At 42.9% G+C, this 20,441-nt stretch overlaps 2 protein-coding genes across 6 annotated transcripts in view; both read left to right on the forward strand.

Moving 5' to 3' along the window:
* The first annotated feature begins 606 nt into the window (after positions 1–606).
* znf711 (zinc finger protein 711) lies at positions 607–14,650 on the forward strand. Of its 5 annotated transcripts, none has more exons than XM_061899745.1 (8): positions 607–776; positions 6,960–7,062; positions 7,139–7,250; positions 9,147–9,971; positions 10,069–10,215; positions 10,297–10,476; positions 11,686–11,829; positions 11,937–14,650. In XM_061899745.1, the coding sequence occupies exons 3-8, from the start codon at positions 7,172–7,174 to the stop codon at positions 13,115–13,117; spliced, it is 2,556 nt and encodes an 851-aa protein (XP_061755729.1). In that variant the 5' UTR covers positions 607–776; positions 6,960–7,062; positions 7,139–7,171; the 3' UTR covers positions 13,118–14,650. The 5 variants fall into 5 exon arrangements, with proteins under 5 accessions (XP_061755729.1, XP_061755730.1, XP_061755731.1 ...); XM_061899746.1 differs by having other exon boundaries at positions 6,960–7,036; positions 11,686–11,820; XM_061899744.1 differs by having other exon boundaries at positions 608–776; positions 6,960–7,036.
* Positions 14,651–17,510: 2,860 nt separating this feature from the next.
* The window catches only part of LOC133552525 (BTB/POZ domain-containing protein KCTD12-like), a 101,736-nt gene continuing 98,805 nt past the window's right edge, over positions 17,511–20,441 (forward strand). Inside the window, exon 1 of the mRNA XM_061899749.1 lies at positions 17,511–18,875. Coding sequence (XP_061755733.1) covers positions 18,032–18,875 — 844 coding nt within the window. The 5' untranslated portion in view covers positions 17,511–18,031. The remainder of the gene's footprint in view (positions 18,876–20,441) is intronic.

Consider the following 20,441-nt stretch of genomic DNA (forward strand, 5'->3'; position numbering starts at 1 on the left):
AAGTGGGGTTAGTACGTCTGCCTCACAATACGAAGGTCCTGAGTAGTCAGGGTTCAATCCCGGGCTCGGGATCTTTCTGTGTGGAGTTTGCATGTCCTCCCCGTGAATGCGTGGGTTCCCTCCGGATACTCCGGTTTCCTCCCACCTCCAAAGACATGCACTTGGGGATAGGTTGATTGGCAACACGATCTGTGTTGGCCCTGCGATGAGGTGGCGACTTGTCCAGGGTTTATCCCGCCTTCCGCCCGATTGTAGCTGAGATAGGCACCAGCGACCGTAAGGGAATAAGCGGTAGGAAATGGATGGATGGATGGATGGAAGTTCCACTCTGCAGCAGCAGGATGTTGTTTCCTGGGTGGATGACCCCAAAATTGCTACCCAACCCCTCCCTGACAAAATGGCCTACAGGCCTCATCCGTGCAAAACAAAAGTCTAAACATTTTCATGGGTTTGGTATGTTTAAAACCAAAAATGTGTTTCCATACACACAATGTTGTCATTAACAGAAAAAAGCAGTTGGTGTAACTGCTCTCTTATGCATGACGCAAATAGTCAGGGATCAGCGGTAAACGAGGCCACGCATTGTCTGCCCCCCGCCCTCCCTCCCTCTGCTCGTCAGCAAGCACGCTGATTGGCTGAGGCCTAGCAAAGAGTGCGCGGGGATCCAAAACTGCAGGCCGCACTTAGCTTACCGTCAAAAATAAAACCTAAACAATAATAGACAAAACGGAGGAGGGTGAGAAAACACCGAAAGAGTCGGGAGACGACGTTATCAGGTAAAGTCGCTTTTATCCAATTGGAATGGAACGCGGTTTAATCCGCCGGGGCCCAGTCGGCCGTAGCGGGCCTCTTTCAGCCTGGCGGACCAACAACATGGAGATAATGCGGCACGAGGCGGCCCCGCCTAGCTTAGCAGGCTAGCTAGCTGCTACGACGGGCTTGCTTTAATTGTTTCCCTCGGACGTCTAATTGATACATAGCGAGACGTGCATAATACTGCTACTATTCTTATATATTTTAATACTAAATACTTGATCATTTATCCGTTTAAGGCGACCGACCAAAGCGCTGGGTTAGCCGCCATGCTAAAACAAAATGGCGCTGGGCGGATCGGTCGTAGCTTGTTTGCTAGTTAGCTCGAGCCTGACTCAAACATTGCATAACGTCTGCATTATTTTAAGGCGAGGCACTTTCCTGAATATATATATATATATATATATTTTTTTTACATACACTAATAATTGTGCACACATCATCTACTGAAACATGGGCAACTTTAACGCACTGCAGATATTGAATACTTCTATTGAGCTGTGACGTGACGACAGTGCATTTCCTCCCACTGACACCATGCAGGAATCCCGCAGAGGCGATACTGGCGGGCTTGTCCTGCCCACCCTGCAGAGTTGATCCCTTTCCCCCAACCTACTTTTTTCAGTCATCAAGCTCAACCAGCTCCAGGTGCATGGTTATATAGTCCCAGGTGAAAGGCACTTGCAGTACTATTGGTGGGCATTGGACGGAGCCAGTTGTCAACAATAGAAGAATGGAATAGAATAGACTTTATTCATCCATCCGTTTTCTACCGCTTATTCCCTTTTTTGGGGTGGCGGGGGGTGCTGGTGCCTATCTCAGCTACAATCGGGCGGAAAGCTGCGTACACCCTGGACAAGTCCCCAAATATTGACAGACAACATTCACACGCTAGGTCCAATTTAGTGTTGCCAATCAACCTATCCCCAGGTGCATGTCTTTGGAAGTGGGAGAAGTTAACCCACCCATTCACAGGGAGGACATGCAAACTCCACACAGAAGGATCCCGAGCCCGGGATTGAACCCTGACTACTCAGGGCCTTCATATTGATTGATTGATTGATTGATTGATACTTTTATTAGTAGATTCCACAGTACAGTACATATTCCGTACAATTGACCACTAAATGGTAACACCCGAATAAGTTTTTCAACTTGTTTAAGTCGGGGTCCACGTTAATCAATTCATGGTAATTGTGAGGCAGACGCACTAACCCCTCTTCCACCGTGAAGCCCAGAATGGACTTTATTGTCATAATATTTGCATATAACGAGACCAAGGACTCAGATTTAAGGTGCGGTAGTGGGAACAAATATGGGCACAAGAGGTAATAATGGAAAAACTAACAATTGGAATAAACAGACGACTATCAAAAAACATGGGCAACTTTAACGCACTGCAGATATTGAATACTTCTATTGAGCTGTGACGTGACGACAGTGCATTTCCTCCCACTGACACCATGCAGGAATCCCGCAGAGGCGATACTGGCGGGCTTGTCCTGCCCACCCTGCAGAGTTGATCCCTTTCCCCCAACCTACTTTTTTCAGTCATCAAGCTCAACCAGCTCCAGGTGCATGGTTATATAGCCCCAGGTGAAAGGCACTTGCAGTACTATTGGTGGGCATTGGACGGAGCCAGTTGTCAACAATAGAAGAATGGAATAGAATAGAATAGATTTCATTCATCCATCCGTTTTCTACCGCTTATTCCCTTTTTTGGGGTGGCGGGGGGCGCTGATGCCTATCTCAGCTACAATCGGGCAGAAAGCTGCGTACACCCTGGACAAGTCCCCAAATATTGACAGACAACATTCACACGCTAGGTCCAATTTAGTGTTGCCAATCAACCTATCCCCAGGTGCATGTCTTTGGAAGTGGGAGAAGGGAACCCACGCATTCACAGGGAGGACATGCAAACTCCACACAGAAGGATCCCGAGCCCGGGATTGAACCCTGACTACTCAGGACCTTCGTATTGATTGATTGATTGATTGATTGATACTTTTATTAGTAGATTGCACAGTACAGTACATATTCCGTACAATTGACCACTAAATGGTAACACCCGAATAAGTTTTTCAACTTGTTTAAGTCGGGGTCCACGTTAATCAATTCATGGTAATTGTGAGGCAGACGCACTAACGCCTCTTCCACCGTGAAGCCCAGAATGGACTTCATTGTCATAATATTTGCATATAACGAGACTAAGGACTCAGATTTAAGGTGCGTTAGTGGGAACAAATATGGGCACAAGAGGTAATAATGGAAAAACTAACAATTGGAATAAACAGACGACTATCAAAAAACATGGGCAACTTTAACGCACTGCAGATATTGAATACTTCTATTGAGCTGTGACGTGACGACAGTGCATTTCCTCCCACTGACACCATGCAGGAATCCCGCAGAGGCGATACTGGCGAGCTTGTCCTGCCCACCCTGCAGAGTTGATCCCTTTCCCCCAACCTACTTTTTTCAGTCATCAAGCTCAACCAGCTCCAGGTGCATGGTTATATAGCCCCAGGTGAAAGGCACTTGCAGTACTATTGGTGGGCATTGGACAGAGCCAGTTGTCAACAATAGAAGAATGGAATAGAATAGACTTTATTCATCCATCCGTTTTCTACCGCTTATTCCCTTTTTTGGGGTGGCGGGGGGTGCTGGTGCCTATCTCAGCTACAATCAGGCGGAAAGCTGCGTACACCCTGGACAAGTCCCCAAATATTGACAGACAACATTCACACGCTAGGTCCAATTTAGTGTCCAATCAACCTATCCACAGGTGCATGTCTTTGGAAGTGGGAGAAGGGAACCTACGCATTCACGGGGAGGACATGCAAACTCCACACAGAAGGATCCCGAGCCCGGGATTGAACCCTGACTACTCAGGACCTTCGTATTGATTGATTGATTGATTGATTGATTGATACTTTTATTAGTAGATTCCACAGTACAGTACATATTCCGTACAATTGACCACTAAATGGTAACACCCGAATAAGTTTTTCAACTTGTTTAAGTCGGGGTCCACGTTAATCAATTCATGGTAATTGTGAGGCAGACGCACTAACCCCACCTCCACCGTGAAGCCCAGAATGGACTTCATTGTCATAATATTTGCATATAACGAGACTAAGGACTCAGATTTAAGGTGCGTTAGTGGGAACAAATATGGGCACAAGAGGTAACAAAGGAAAAACTAACAATTAAAATAAACAGACTACTATCCAAAAAAAAAAAAAAGCAATCCTGTACAACAGGGGTCTCAAACTCAATTTACCTGGGCACTGGATGCAGAAACTGGGTGATGCTGGGCCGCAAGAAAAGATTTCTTTGAAAAATGTAACACGCACTCTTTAATTATTTCACCTTCTTTGAATGGCTTTCTCGCCCTAGCGACATACTTGCCAACTCTCGTGATCTTTCCGGGAAACACCCGAATATCAGTGCCCCTCCAGATAATCTCTCCAATTCATTCTCCCGGTTTTCACCCGGACATAAATACAATCGGGCGGAAGGCGGGGTACACCCTGGACAAGTCGCCATTTCATCACCGGGCCAACAAAGATAGACGGACGACATTTCACACTCACATTCACACACTAGGGCCAATTTAGTGTTGCCAATCAACCTATCCCCAGGTGCATGTCTTTGGAAGTGGGAGGAAGCCGGAGTACCTGGAGGGAACCCACGCATTCACGGGGAGGACATGCAAACTCCACACATAAAGATCCCGAGCCCGGGCTTGAACCCTGACTACTCAGGACCTTCGTATTGTGAGGCAGACGCACTAACCCCTCTTCCACCGTGAAGCCCAGAATGGACGTTATTGTCATTATATTTGCATATAACGAGAATAAGGACTCCAATTTAAGGTACGGTAGTGGGAACAAATATGGGCACAAGATAAAGGAAAAACTAACAATTGACATAAACAGACTACTATCCAATAAAAAATAATAAGCAATCCTGTACAATATACAAAACACTATAGAAATACAAAATACTGTACAATATTCAGAACAAGACAAGAGTACCGAAGTAATAAATAACAATCCGTGTCGGACGTATTGCACTCGAAGGGTAGTATTGCACCGTAGGGTATTTTTTACATATTATAATAATTGTTCACACATCTACTGAAACATGGGCAACTTTAACGCACTGCAGATATTGAATACTTCTATTGAGCTGTGACGTGACGACAGTGCATTTCCTCCCACTGACACCATGCAGGATTTCCGCAGAGGCGATACTGGCGGGCTTGTCCTGCCCACCCTGCAGAGTTGATCCCTTTCCCCCAACCTACTTTTTTCAGTCATCAAGCTCAACCAGCTCCAGGTGCATGGTTATATAGCCCCAGGTGAAAGGCACTTGCAGTACTATTGGTGGGCATTGGACGGAGTCAGTTGTCAACAATAGAAGAATGGAATAGAATAGAATGGACTTTATTTTCATTATATTCTCAAAAATGTTTCTTGCGGCCCAGAAGTAATAAATCAGTGTCGGACGTATTGCCATACTTGCCTACCCTCCTGGATTTTCAGGGAGACTCCCGTAATTCAGTGCCCCAATTCAAACTTTCTCCCGAAAATCTCCCGAAATTCAGGCGGAGCTGGAGGCCACACCCCCTCCAGCTCCAACGGACCTGAGTGACGTTTTGACAGTCTGTTTTCACGTCTGCTTTCCCACAGTATAAAGAGCGTGTCCGCCCAATGACGTTATAACTGTAGAATGATCGAGGGCGAGTTCTTGGTTTCTTATGTGGGTTTATTGTTAGGCAGTTTCATTAAAGTCCTCCCAGGCCGGTAATAACACACAACAACAGCAGCAGTCACATTTTCGTCTCCCATAAAGCAGTTCGTCTGCCGTTAGCTCCAATGTTGTGAACTTATGACACTCTTAAACAGGACAATACTGCCATCTACTGTACATAGAATAGAATACAATGTACTTTATTTAATTCAGCGCCCCAGTTCGCTAACAATAAACACTGATAATAAAAAATAATATATATAATATATTATATATATAATACATGAATAATATAAATATATTCCGCATACTCCTGTGTCGTTTTGTGTTACATTTTGGGAGTCTGAGCCTCCCACTGAACGTGCTCATTCTCTCCGCAAGGTCCGAGTGTAGTGGGTGGGAGGTATTGTCCATAATGGCTAGTAGTTTTGCTAGACTTCTTCTCTGCCAAAGAGTCTAGCTGTGGTTAGAAAAATAGTGACAGAGAATAGAACAAAGATGGGCATTTCAACCCTTAACTCAACAATGAGTTGATAAATGTTATGTGTGTGTATATGTGTAAATAAATGAACCCTGAAATTGCACCGTAGGGCAGTGGTTCTCAAATGGTGGTACGCGTACCCCTGGGGGTACTTAAAGGTATGCCAAGGGGTATGGTAGATTTTTTTTTAAATATCAACGATTCAAAAATCCTTTACAAATATATGTATTGAATAATATTTCAACAATATATGAATGTAAGTTCATAAACTGTGAAAAAATACAACAATGCGATATTCAGTGTTGACAGCTACATTTTTTGTGGACATTTTCCAATAATATTGATGTTAAAGATACATTTTTTTGTGAAGAAATTTTTTGAATGAAGTTGATGAATCCAGATGGATCTCTATTACAATCCCCAAAGAGGGCACTTTAAGTTGATGATTACTTCTATATGTGGAAATCTTTATTTATAATTGAATCACTTGTTTATTTTTCAACATGTTTTTAGTTATTTTTATATCTTTTTTCCAAATAGTTCAAGAAAGACCACTACAAATGACCAATATTTTGCACTGTTATACAATTTAATCAATCAGAAACTGATGACATAGTGTTGTATTTTACTTCTTTATCTCTTTTTTTCAACCAAAAATGCTTTGCTCTGATTAAGGGGTACTTGAATAAAAAAAATGTTCACAGAGTTCGTGCTGTTGAGAACCACTGCCGTAGGGTATTAGGGTAGGATATTGTATAGGGTCCCCTTCCCCTGTTCCCCAGTGCAGAAAATACCAAATTTAAGTTTTTATTTCTCCGATATATACTTTTAAAAATGCATTTATCTCAAATCTTTGCATACGATTTGTGCATTATTGTGCACTAATGTTCATGCTTTTCTGTCCCAGGCGGATCAATTGCATTGATGGGAGGACACATCTAATATCCTGTTTTTATTTTAACGTTCTGGGCAGCAAATGTGAAGGTATTTTTTTTTTCCCCTCATGAAATGTATGTACTACTATTTTATAGCAAGCAACACACCATTAAGGGAAATAAACAGGCTACTGATATATATATCTCATAGTTTTCAGGCTGTGTTATTTTCCCTGAATTAAACATGGACCAAGGAGGTGGTGTGTTGGAGTTACATACACAGGAGCTGAAGATGCCCCATGCTATGATCATGCAAGACTTTGGTAGGTGGTGATGTTGTCAACATATCCTAATTATTCTTTAAGTATTAACCATGTGAATTGGAATCTAAGTCATAAGAAAAATTAGAATCCGGTTGCTTGAGGGACCTGAGCTACATACCACTTCCTGTTGCTGAAACTATATTGTTTTTCTTCAGACCACAAGTTAATCAAGAACTATGTTGGTTTTATGTCTATGATATCAAAATACAATTAGTCACTAACCAGTTTCACATAATCAACCACATTTTGAAAGGTGAGCTATGGTGATTTTCTAATCTAATAATGTTACAATGTTGATGGGGATGTACAATATGGCCTAAAATCTTTCTATATTGTGATAAATATTTCAGCCTCTGGCAATAACAATGTATTATTTGGCATATAAATGACTGTACAACTGCTGACATGCAGTAACATATTGTGTAATTTCCAGTTGTATTGTTTTTTCAAAACTATTGTTAATCCACTTGCTAATTTACTGTTCATAGCTGGTTACTTTGTGCTGTAACAAGGATCCATCTACCCTTTTGTTAAAGTGTAATAAGCACTTACTACTCTGTTTGTATATTTTGCATTAGTTTTGGGAGATACTACCAATGTGGTTATTAAGTCAATACAAAGTAGTTACAGGAGCACTCTTGATTCATACTTAAAATTTTCAGGATCATTAAATGATTACATTTTGTAATCTGACAAAAACGGGATGGCGGTGTGACAGTATCAATCGATATTTAAATTTTTTTATTCCCTTTTATTACACAGACAAGTGGTAGAAAATGTATGGAATTTCAGTCAGCAGTGCAAAATAACTTAATTAAATCAAAAAAGTATATAATTTCTTGTTATTTACAGAGTTTTTTAACAAAAACAAAATATATTTTGTTATGATAGGAAATTTTTATCTAATCACTGCAATATCGGCTGATACTATACTTAGTATTTTTACTGTTGATATTTGTATCTATCCGCCCACTCGAGCCGTTGCTATGCTGTTTTTGTATCCTCCTATGATGTGTAGTGTAGCATGTTTAACTATTCCTTGTCCTTTAGTCCTCGGCGATAGTAATACTTGAAAGAACTGCAGTGTATTTGCTGCCTTGTAGATGAAGATTAGTGATTTAGAAGCTGCACAGTCGAGGGACGTTGCCACAATAACTCGTTGGGGACGCTTGCTCGATGTCAAAATAAATACTTCCGTGTTTATTTGTCCACAGCCTTTTTAGGAACAGTTTCCCTAAAAAAGGGAAACCGTTAGTTACATCAATTTGCGCCAGTACAAAGCTTGATTAGCAGCTAAAATATGTCAAAAAAGATGACGCCGTTTTGAAATTACATTTTAAAAAACCATAAGATAAATAAAGATAAGTAGGATAAAGTATTATTATCATCTAATCACGCCATGCGCACAATAACACCGCCGTGCGACATTCAGTGAGATAAAGTCTTGGACAAATAATGTGATTCCTTTTCAGCTGCTGCATTTTGCGCGACACAAGGGCTACCTAAAGTTGTGACTGGTCAATCTGTTTATGACGTTTATTTTTTACTGTGTCTGGGAAAAAATAGCAGTGGTATTTGTCTTTAAGATACTTATTTACAGTACATTTTTTATGAGATCAATTCTGATACTTTTGGAGAGGGTGGGACATTGAAAGTTTCATTAGCAATCTAAAGAGAACGCACCACACATGACCAGTTTTTAGGCTTACTCAGAAAGCGGGTTGTAAATGTGACTGCAGCGCAATTTACACCAAGGCATATCTAATACATACGTAGACCACAGTGAAGTGTGTATATTATAGATTACAATAATAATTGGGGATTTTGTCAAATAAAATATCTGTACTGTCAACTTTGACTTACCTTTCATTAATACTTTTTATTTTGTTTTAACAGTTGCAGGAATGGGTGGTTTGGCACACATTGACGGGGACCACATTGTGGTGTCTGTGCCAGAGGGCATGCTTCTTTCTGACGTGATGACGGATGAGGGCATTCTCCTGGAGCATGGGCTTGAGGTGGAGGGCCTAACTCAGGTAGTCGAAGACCTTGAAACTGAAGTGGTTGAAAGTCTACACGCGGACGTCGAGGGTTTGGAGGCTGAGGTGGTAGATGGGCTACAGACGCAAGTAGTGGAGCTGGAGGCTCAGGTTGTGGAAGGCCTCGACGGTGAAGTGGAGGTGGAGGGTCTCGAAGCGCAGGTGGTCGAGGGTCTGGAAACTGATGTCGATGTGGAGGACTTGGAAGCTCATGTTGTTGAAGGCCTTGAGGAAGAAGTGGAAGTGGAAGGCCTTGAAGCAGAGGTGGTCCAGGGTCTTGAGGTGGACGTAGAAAGTCTGCAGTCCCAGGATGTAGACGGTCATGAAATATGCAACGAAGACATGGTACATTCAGAACACAGTGTGATCATGCCGGAAAACATCTTGGGGACAGAGGTCGCAATCGAAGCTACTCTTGAACACCACCACGTGCTTACCTCGGATCTTATCCAGGATGCCAACCACCATGACGACATGTCTGACCAGGTGTTTGTAGCAGAGCTTCTGTCTGATCACCCGGACAACACTCTAGACCACCAACTTGTAGCAGAGGGACTGATGGTGACAAAAGCGGGTGCCGAGACTATAATCCACCAACAACTTCCATCTGAGGCAGTTCCTCTGCAGATGGATGAGGATGATGATGGACGAAGCAGCTCTGAAGATTACCTCATGATCTCTTGTAAGAAAGTGTTCCTTATATGGCAGTGTTTGTTATTATGAATGTCATGTTTATGACAACTGATTAAACTTTTTTTCCATATATTTTTGTCGTTTAGTGGATGAGGTGGGAGAGAAACTGGACATAGGAGACACCCCCCTGGAGATTAGCACTGAGGTAATGGAAGACAAGGAGTGCAAGGATGAGGATGGTGCTGAAGTCATCAAAGTCTACATTTTTAAAGCAGAAGCAGATGATGATTTAGGCAAGTTGCCGAGTACATGTGCTGTGTTTTTCTTGGTAAACTACCTTTGGGACTTTGATTAAACTACCTCTTCTTCACCAGGTGGGACAGAAGTGATAACTGAGGATGATTACCAAAATGGCCACCCAGACCTTGAAGCTGCTTCATCAGGAAGACTTGGAGTTGGCCGTGACAAGATGGTCTACATGGCAGTGAAAAAGCATGTCAAAGTAGAAGAGGACGATGAGGATGAAAGTGAAGAGGACGATGATGATGATATTAGTAGGTTCTTGAGTCATCGTATAAAAAACTTCTTGAGCTTTTTTTAAAACTTGGTTTTAGGGCCGTAACACTTCTGTGAGCTTGTTACTCATATGACAACAGGGTTTCCCCTCAATGTAATTGAATGTGGTGCACCGCCATGGCATTGTTAGTCCCACCACACCTTGAAAATAAGGGAATTTTTTTGTACTTGAAAACAAATTAAAAGTAATATGATATATTGTATCCCCCAGAAGAAATCACACAAAGTCTGGCGCTATTTTTTACTTTTATTGGCAATCTTATCATAACACACAACGGCACAATTTCAACTGGTTTTACCTCCCATAAAAACACCTTTGTGTCCTTGAGTCTTCCCCGCAGGACACACAACAATGCTTCCTCATTCTCCACCAATCACCTTACAGGCACATGCGGTGTGTTTGCAAACATGGGAAAAACTGACATTAAATCCAAACCACATAACGTAAAACATTAACTTCAGGTGGTCGTTACAGTATGAATAAATATATATATATATATAGCCTATTATGTGCGCACTTTTGACAAGTTATGTACCGAAAACTTGACCACTGAAAATAGACTTTGATCGCCAAAAACCGTGCTAATAAAACCATATAAACAAAACGCATGCCATTGTCTGGAGCGTTGTCTGCCATGTTGATGTTATTTTTATGTATATATTGCAGACATACCCGCGCGGACAGCCATTTTAAAAATGTGCAAATACTAAGAGGACAGTGGCGGCTTTTAAAGAGAAAGTCCAACTGGAGCGCCATGCAAGTGTGACGTCATGCTAGCTTGAGCCTCTTTAGTCAGGGACGTGGAGGGACAGAAGTAGAGTCGCTAAACCCATGTACATTCTATAATAACACCAGAATATGACGCTAAATGTATTGCTAGTTGTTTTTGTTTTAAAAAGTTAATTAAAAATCTGTAAACACATGAAAACATTTCAACAAAGTGCCTTGTACAAAAAGCAACAACTGAAAATGTGGCAAAGCTATTAAAATATTTGTTAATACTAATTAATGAAAGCAGATTTTGTTTTAAATGTATGTATAATTTTTTTTTAGCCTTTTTAAAGAAAATCATGTCATTATAGCAAATTACTCAATGATGTCATAGTGACCACGCACCCACCAACACGGGTATCTTGGCATATTAGGGGAAACCCTGGACAATGATCATTTTTGCTTTTTTGGGCAGGTGGTACAATAGATCAGGTGAAGACTGAAGCAGGAACACAATTTCTACAAATTCGAGAAGGTTTGCCTGCCAACCGTGTTCTCAAACCAAAAGCAAAGAAAAAGAAGAAAGGGGAGACTCGCCAGTGTCAGACCGGTATGAGAAGTATGCCCATCTTTTTACTTACTTTTTAGTTTAGATGCAGAAACAGCATAGCAAAAATATTGAATCTGTCTTAACTTAGCACTCAGTTTTTCAACATTCTCTTTCAGCTGTCATCATTGGGCCTGATGGCATGCCTTTGACCGTCTACCCATGCCACATATGTGGAAAGAAGTTTCGCTCAAGAGGCTTTCTCAAATGCCACATGAAAAACCACCCGGACCACCTCCTCAAGAAGAAGTACCAGTGTACAGATTGTGACTTCACCACCAACAAAAAGATCAGTTTCCACAACCATTTGGAGAGTCACAAGCTGCTGAGCCACAACAGTGAGCGCTCTCCAGAATACACAGAGTACGCTCGGCGTTACCATGAGTCCAGCCCCCTGGGCTCTGACAAGCTCATTGTCAAGGACCGAGAACCCAAATTGCACCACTGCAAGTACTGCGAATATGAGACTGCTGAGCAAGGCTTGCTCAATCGTCACCTGCTCGCGGTGCACAGTAAGAACTTTGCACATGTGTGTGTCGAGTGTGCCAAAGGCTTCCGCCACCCATCCGAGCTGAAGAAACACATGCGGACCCACACGGGCGAGAAGCCCTATCACTGTCCGCACTGCGAGTTCCGCTGTGCAGATCAGTCCAACTTAAAGACTCACATCAAGAGCAAGCATGGAGCAGATCTGCCCTTCAAGTGCAGCCACTGTCCCCAAGCCTACGCCGACGCACGGGAACTCCAACGTCACATAGAGATGGTGCAAGGCCACAAGACACATCAGTGCCCACACTGTGAGCACAAGAGCACTAACTCAAGTGACCTTAAACGACACATCATCTCGGTTCACACCAAGGACTTTCCTCACCAGTGTGACGTGTGTGAGAAAGGCTTTCACAGGCCCTCGGAGCTGAAGAAACACGCCGAGACGCACAAGGGTAGTAAGGTGCACCAGTGCCGGCACTGCAACTTCAATGCTCCTGACACGTTCACCCTGAGTCGCCATATTCTATCCTTGCATACCAAGGAACTTCCATTTAAGTGCAAGAGGTGCCGACGAGGATTCCGACAACCCGCAGAGCTAAAGAAACACATGAAGACGCACAGTGGTAGAAAGGTTTATCAGTGCCAGTATTGTGAGTACAACAGTACAGACGCTTCTGGCTTCAAGCGCCATGTTATCTCCATTCACACCAAGGACTACCCACACCGCTGCGACTACTGCACCAAGGGCTTTAGGAGGCCTTCCGAGAAAAGCCAGCACATAGCCCGGCATCACAAAGACATGTTGATGTAACGTCACCCCTCCTAATTAAGCTCACTCCTTTTCCCCCAGTAAATCTGTGTCACACACTCGGAGGTAATATTAGTGTAATAAACGTTAAATGGTGTAGGCTGTTGAAGGCAACGACATTATGTTTGCCGTTCCGTGTTGTATTGGGTGTAAGAAACTCCTCCTGATACCAGAACACATTTTAGTTGTAAGTCAAATCTTAAAAAAAAGAGTGTGTGCACTGAGTGGGACATGTGTAAATTGTTTTTTGTTGTTGCAGAAAATCACATAACATATATTCAGGGTTTCAAATGTCTATATTTTTATACCCATTCAGCTGAAATGCTGCAAGAGGCTTATTGTGTCCTAAAAAATGAATGGAAAGGGTGGTTCATGAACATCATTGTTATTCAGAAGATGAGAAAGTTATCCTCCATAGTACCGACCAGTATCTTTATAACCAGCTTTTTACCCCAACATTTGTTTGACTGCCATCTGTATTTGCTTGTACCATTACGGAGCTCCCGAAAGGCTTTTGAGTGATGTTGACATACATTACGCACCTTATGAGCATATCTAGCTGTTTTATTTCCACAAATCTGCTTTTGAATGCTTAAACGTTTCTCAAATTGATCATGTATAAAAGAACCATAATCTGTTATATTTGTATTAAAGTTAATTCAGGGTTACTGGACTGATCAGATGAGTCGAGATGATCATAAAATATTTTGTTGTCTTGTCAAATTCTAAATATTGAGATGGTGCTACAAAATGAAACAGGTTTTTTAAAAAAATATTATGAATGGTTGGCTTCATTAACAACTTTGGTGGTTATATCGAACTGTTGTAAACTGCATTGTGTATGATGTTACCTTTGACACTGATGTGCTCAGTTAACTATTTGATTGCTACCATGCCTTACGTCTGCTAGTCTTTCTCCCTTAAGCACTGATGAACACAGCCAATCTGAAAATAAGTGATGTTTTTTTTTTTTTTAAACTCAAACATACTGTATCAATCCCATTCTCCCAGAGATTGTGTTTGAGTCAGTAGAAGGCACTTTAATAACATGTATTTTGTTGTATTTTAATGACATGTATGGGGTATATAAATATATGTATATATTTAAGATATATACATATAATATAAACCCTAGCTAATGATCACAAAGCCTTGTGAGTGGGTAAATGTTATCTATAGCAAATGGGCACAATACAATTGTTGTCAAAAATGGTGGGTAAAACCATTTATCGTTCTGTTCCATGACAAAGTGTATGAGTTTTGTGTTTTGGTTTGTGCTCACTAACAAAGTCTCCCAAATCCTAGTCCTACAGTCCTATATGTAAACCCAGCCCAATCCCAAATCTGGGATTATTCTCTAGTGGGTGATCATCCTCATAGCATTAGTCTATTAAGTATTCACATATGCTGTTTCCATGAAATTGTGATATATATTAAAATCCCTGCTTTTCATGTACCTTAGTCTATATTTTTCTCTCAGTCTGATTGTGGATAAACTACTGGTGGGCAAAAAACCAAAATAAACTCATCTTTTTATGTTTCTTGTTTTTCTGTTGTGGCAATATAAGTTTAATCAGACTGAAGTGTTATATTTGTAGAGAAAGTCATCTTTTTGGGTAACCCGCCATTAGATTTAGCAATATCGTTAACATCAGTGTGCCATTTTACTGCCAAGGTTGTAATGTACGTTACTTGAACGTGTACCAAAGATGTACCAGCTTGTTTTTTTTCTAGAACATCCCAGCCGTTACAGCCTGGTTGTCAACAGCAACTGATGCAGCAATCAACATGCCAGTCATAAATCTTCCCTTTTATTTCGCAGACTCATCAGCATTCTCGCAAAAGAGGCCGCCTGTAGGATCCACCACTTTGCCATCACAACTCAATCATGTGCTTGGTTGGAGTCTGCAGAGCATCTAACACACTCCAGCCTAAAAGCCTCAAGAGGGCCATCGCTGATGAGAATTGACGGCTGCATTAGGAGATAATCCAGGTCTGTGGAAAAGGTCACTGTCATTAAATGAGGTGTTCATTTTACGCATATCAATGCTTGCATTGATTATAATGATGCACCTGCTTGGGGAAAATCCTGGAACAAGTGCAAGGATTGTGTAAAAGTGTGACACTAATCATTTTGTCCACAACCGCCATGTGGACTTAGTTTACATGCGAGTCAGGCTGTTTGCACGTTACAGCGAAGGGACTCGCCATCAAGTCCTGTTCTTGGCATACAACCGTGACACATTCCACCCGCCCTGTGCAGGCCCACTTAGCCAGAGTGGACAGATCCAGGTTTTTCTCAGACGTGGCTGTATTGCTTCCAAGTAGATGGGGATTGCAGAGTCCTCTGGGAAATCACAATGTTTTGGAGTCAGGGATATAAACAACAAGGAATGAGGTACACAAGTCACAGAAGACAACTATTGACCGGGAGAACATCAGAAGGCCTGTTCGACAGTTTTTATTTTATTTTTTTTGGCTTTAATGGCATTTTCACTCCATATTTGCATTCTAAAATGCAGATGTTGGGATAAACCCATGAAAAATGTACATTTAAGGATTGTGCTGGTATCCTAATTCATTCATAATGATTGGTAGAATGGCTGTGCCAGCAACTTAAGGGTTCCAGGTTCAATACCCGCTTCTGCCTTCCGAGTCACTGCCGTTGTGTCCTTGGGCAGGACACTTTACCCACCTGCTCCCAGTCCCACCCACACTGGTTTAAATGTAATTTAGATGTTGGGTTTTACTATGTAAAGTGCTTTGAGTCACTAGAGAATAGTGACTCAATACAGCGCTATGTAATTATAATTCACTTCACATAAGAAATCCATCCATTTTCTACAGCTTATTCCCTTTTTTGGGGTTGCGGGGTTGCTGTCGCCTATCTCATCTACAATCGGGCGGAAGGCTCGTACACCCTGGACAAGTTGCCACCTCATCGCAGGGCCAACACAGATAGACAGTCCACATTCACTCTCACAGTTTAGTGTTGCCAATCAACCTATCCACAGATGCATGTCTTTGGAAGTGGGAGGAAGCCGGAGTACCCGGAGGGAACCCACGCATTCACGGGGAGAACATGCAAACTCCACACAGAAGAGCCTGGGATTGAACCCAGGACTGCAGGACCTTCGTACTGTGTGGCAGACGCACTAACCCCTCTGCCACAGTGAAGCCCTGAAAATCCTCAAAATAGAAGGTGACTTCTCTGTTTGAATGTCAATCCATCAATTTGTATCTCAAAACTTTAATTTAAAAAAATGTTTTAAGGCATTTCTATGTATATAATATCATGGTGGAAATTGATTTACACATTAAGTTTACGGTGGCAGAGGGGTTAGTGCGTCTGCCTCACACTACGAAGGTCCTGAGTAGTCCTGGGTTCAATCCCGGGCTCGGGATCTTTCTGTGTGGAGTTTGCATGTTCTCCCCGTGAATGCGTGGGTTCCCTCCAGGTACTCCGGCTTCCTCCCACTTCCAAAGACATGCACCTGGGGATAGGTTGATTGGCAACACTAAATTGGCCCTAGTGTGTGAATGTTGTCTATCTGTGTTGGCCCTGCGGTGAGGTGGTGACTTGTCCAGTGTGTACCCCGCCTTCAGCCCGATTGTAGCTAAGATAGGCACCAGCGACCCCAAAGGGAATAAGTGGTAGAAAAATGGATGGATGGATGGACATTATTAGACGTGAAGTATTTTAAAAACTTTTATAATACTACAATATGTATTTCCTTTTAGTAACTACTCAAAGGAGATGCATTTTAAAATAAATACATTATTAAAGTGGACACTTGTTAGTACACGGTATACTCAAACACATATACATTGTAAAACATATAATAAGTGCAATACATTATCAAAGCATTCTTATTTCTCTCAAAACTATTACATCGAGGCATACCAATCTGAAAAGGATATAACAAATATTTGCGGGCTTCCAAACATAAGTTCCCACTTGGAGCAATTCTGCAGAATGTCCGCTAGATGTCACTGTTTGACAGGAAGGCGAAATATACAAAACAAGTCCAATGTTGACAGTTTTCCTTCATTTCTATTATTTTTGTTCATTAATTTTATCCATGCAACTTCTGCAAATCTAACTAACGTTTACATTGCCATTACCAATAAATAAACTATCGATTATTTATTATTTTGTTACTTCTTTTAAATGTGGCAGATAACAGTACTTGTTAAAAAAAAAAAGAAGAAACACTTCCCTAATGTTAAACCCCTATTTAGCTGTGCTGTGATTTATTCAACAATTAAATGATACGAGTTGTAATAATATTTTATTCAGACACACTGACTTGCAGTAAGAGGGGAACATAGTACAACATGTGATTCAAACAGGTTACCAGGGGGCTTGTCGGTCAGGGCAGCAGCGCGTCACCGCCTGTGGGCGTGTCTTACCGGGCTGAATAATGCACCGCTAAGCCGCAGCAGAGCTCCAGTGAAACGTGCAGAGAGCAGCTGATCGCCTCATCGAGTGAGTGAGTGTGTGTCTGAGTTTGTGTTTGCTGTTGTCGGTGATGGAAACCACGGAGATCTTTTTGTACACCTTCCTCGCGTCTCACTACTTGTGGAGTGTCGTGTTCATCTCCTGGCTCTTTGTGTGTGGCTCGCCCACGGAGCTCACCAACTATGGATTGCCTGGTTGAAGTTGGCGGGGACAATCTGCAGAGCCGTTATGGACTGTTGTGAAATTCCTCTTTTGAGAACTGGTGACCCAAACAGGATTTCCGCAGGATATCGCATCTGTTTCACATAACGGTTCCAGCCACTGTTTTGGTCGTCATGGAGAAGGCTGGTGTTAGAATAGTCTAACTGTGTCAACTGGTTTGGTGGCTCTGAAGTCAATCAGCGGAGAAGTGAACTTTGCACACGAGAGACCTGTATAGGTGGAAGAAGTCAGCCATGGCTTTACCAGATAGCAGCATATCTACAGAAGAGGCACCCTTCCCGGAGATCATTGAGCTGAATGTTGGCGGTCAGGTGTACATAACCCGCTGCTCAACCCTCACAAGTGTGCCCAACTCCCTGCTATGGGAGATGTTCAGTCGCAAGTCCGCCAAAGGACTGGCTAGGGACACCAAAGGGCGTTTCTTCGTGGACCGGGACGGTTTTCTTTTCCGTTACATCCTGGACTACATGCGGGACCAGCAGCTGGTCCTGCCAGACCACTTCCCTGAACGTGGGCGACTGCAGCGGGAGGCTGAGTTCTTCAACCTGCCCGAGCTTGTCAAGCAACTGGCGCCCAAAATCAGCAAGCAGAACTCGTTGGGCGACGACGGGTGTCAGAGCGACCCGGAGGACTCCTCGCCCGGGATCGACACAGCCCGGAACCTTGGATCATTGGCCACTGCTGCGTCAGCCTGCGCCAGCCTGATCCCTAGCCCCATGGACGGGAAGAGGTCCGGGTTCATCACAATCGGCTACAGAGGCTCGTACACCCTGGGCCGCGACACTCACACCGATGCCAAATTCCGTCGGGTGGCCCGCATCATGGTCTGTGGGAAAACCTCCCTGGCCAAGGAGGTCTTTGGCGACACCCTGAACGAGAGCCGTGACCCGGACCGCCCTCCTGAGCGCTACACGTCCCGCTACTATCTCAAGTTCACCTTTCTGGAACAGGCCTTCGACAAGCTGGGTGACGCCGGCTTCCACATGGTGGCCTGTAACTCCACAGGAACCTGCGCCTTTGCCCACGAGCAGACGGACGACAAGATCTGGACCAGCTACACAGAATATGTGTTCTACCGTGAGTGACGCTATCGACCATTGACCCCAACCTCCAAACCCCCTCACCCTGTCTCCAAGTGTCCCCTTCCAGCCTCAAGCCAGGCCCTTGCACCAGTAGATGTACTGTACATGTTTCTGCCCCCGGCTCCACAATTCCTCAACAGTGACTTTCTACACCTTCTCCCTTGACCTCAGACCCATCCAGTTTTCATCTAGTTGCAACTTTCCTCGCAGACGGACCTTCTGTGTACCACCCTCTTCATATCTCATCTCCCTTGGTGAAGCACAACTGGTAGTAACTTTGTTCAAATATAAAGCAAAAGGGCTTCTTATGCCAGCTTCTGAAGTGAATCACCGCAGTAATCGGACATCTTATGAGCCTTGAGGGGACGAGAGCCGTGAAAGAACTCGCATTTCCGGCGATTTTATGTCCCGTGTATCATGTCATATTTGACCTGTCAGTAGTTACGAATAAATAAGGGTTTTATCTACTCGCAGTTACAACATGAACAGAAACAATAGCATTGGTGGGGTGTCCTTTTGACTGTCGCTTGATAAAAAGGCCTATAAAGAGACCATGTGGACAGAAAGCAAAGGTCACGGATGAAGCGTGTGCATTGATTGTGCAATGGAGCTTTTAGTGTTTCAATCAACCATGCCAGGAGGGAAGAGAACATAAGGGGTGTCGCAATACTTGCAACCCTCTGCTCTGTGTTTGTTGTGTTTTGTTGACCATCCGGTCTTGTTTTGACCCTTCTGAGAGAAACGCAGGTTATGTTGTGGATTCATGTCAGTGCTGTCGAAAGTTGTTGCATATTTGACGCTGACGTCGCTGACTTTAAGTGAAAGCTAAACGAGAGGGTTAGAGATTATAATGAAGTCGGTGCTGTTGTTACTTTGCCGCCGGTCCCTGTGTTGTGTGTACATCAGAAACACCTCAGACAATACAGACAATTGGGATTGGGAATGTAGTTCAAATATATGTGCGGTAGAGAAACTATCAAATGTTTATTATGAGGAATGACAAACCTGCGAACATATTTATTTCCGAGGTGTTTGTAACGAAACATCACATTCTGAAGACTTGTCGGCAATTAAAATGAAGTGTGAAGCTATAAATCCCACTGCTCTGTTTGTTGTGTTGTGTTGACCCTTCTGAAAGAAACACAGTTTATGTTGTGGATTCATGTCAGATCTGTCGAAAGCTGTTGCATATTTGATGCTGACGTCGCTGACTGTAAGTGAAAGCTAAACGAAAGGGATAGAGATGATGATGGAGTCGGTGGGTGCTGTTGTTACTTTGCTGCCGGTCCCTATATTGTCCGAACATCAGAAACACACCTCAGACAATACAGACAAACGGAACCTGGGATTGGGAAGGTAGTTCAAATATATGTGCTGTAGAGAAACCATCAAATGTTTATTATGAGGAATGACAAACCTGCGAACGCAATTATTTCCGAGGTGTTTGTAACGAAACATCACATTCTGAAGACTTGTCGGCAATTAAAATGAAGTGTGAAGCTATAAATCCCACTGCTCTGTTTGTTGTGTTTTGTTGACCCTTCTGAAAGAAACACAGTTT

Source organism: Nerophis ophidion, linkage group LG05 (genome assembly GCF_033978795.1).
Source record: "Nerophis ophidion isolate RoL-2023_Sa linkage group LG05, RoL_Noph_v1.0, whole genome shotgun sequence".
Taxonomy (NCBI): domain Eukaryota; kingdom Metazoa; phylum Chordata; class Actinopteri; order Syngnathiformes; family Syngnathidae; genus Nerophis; species Nerophis ophidion.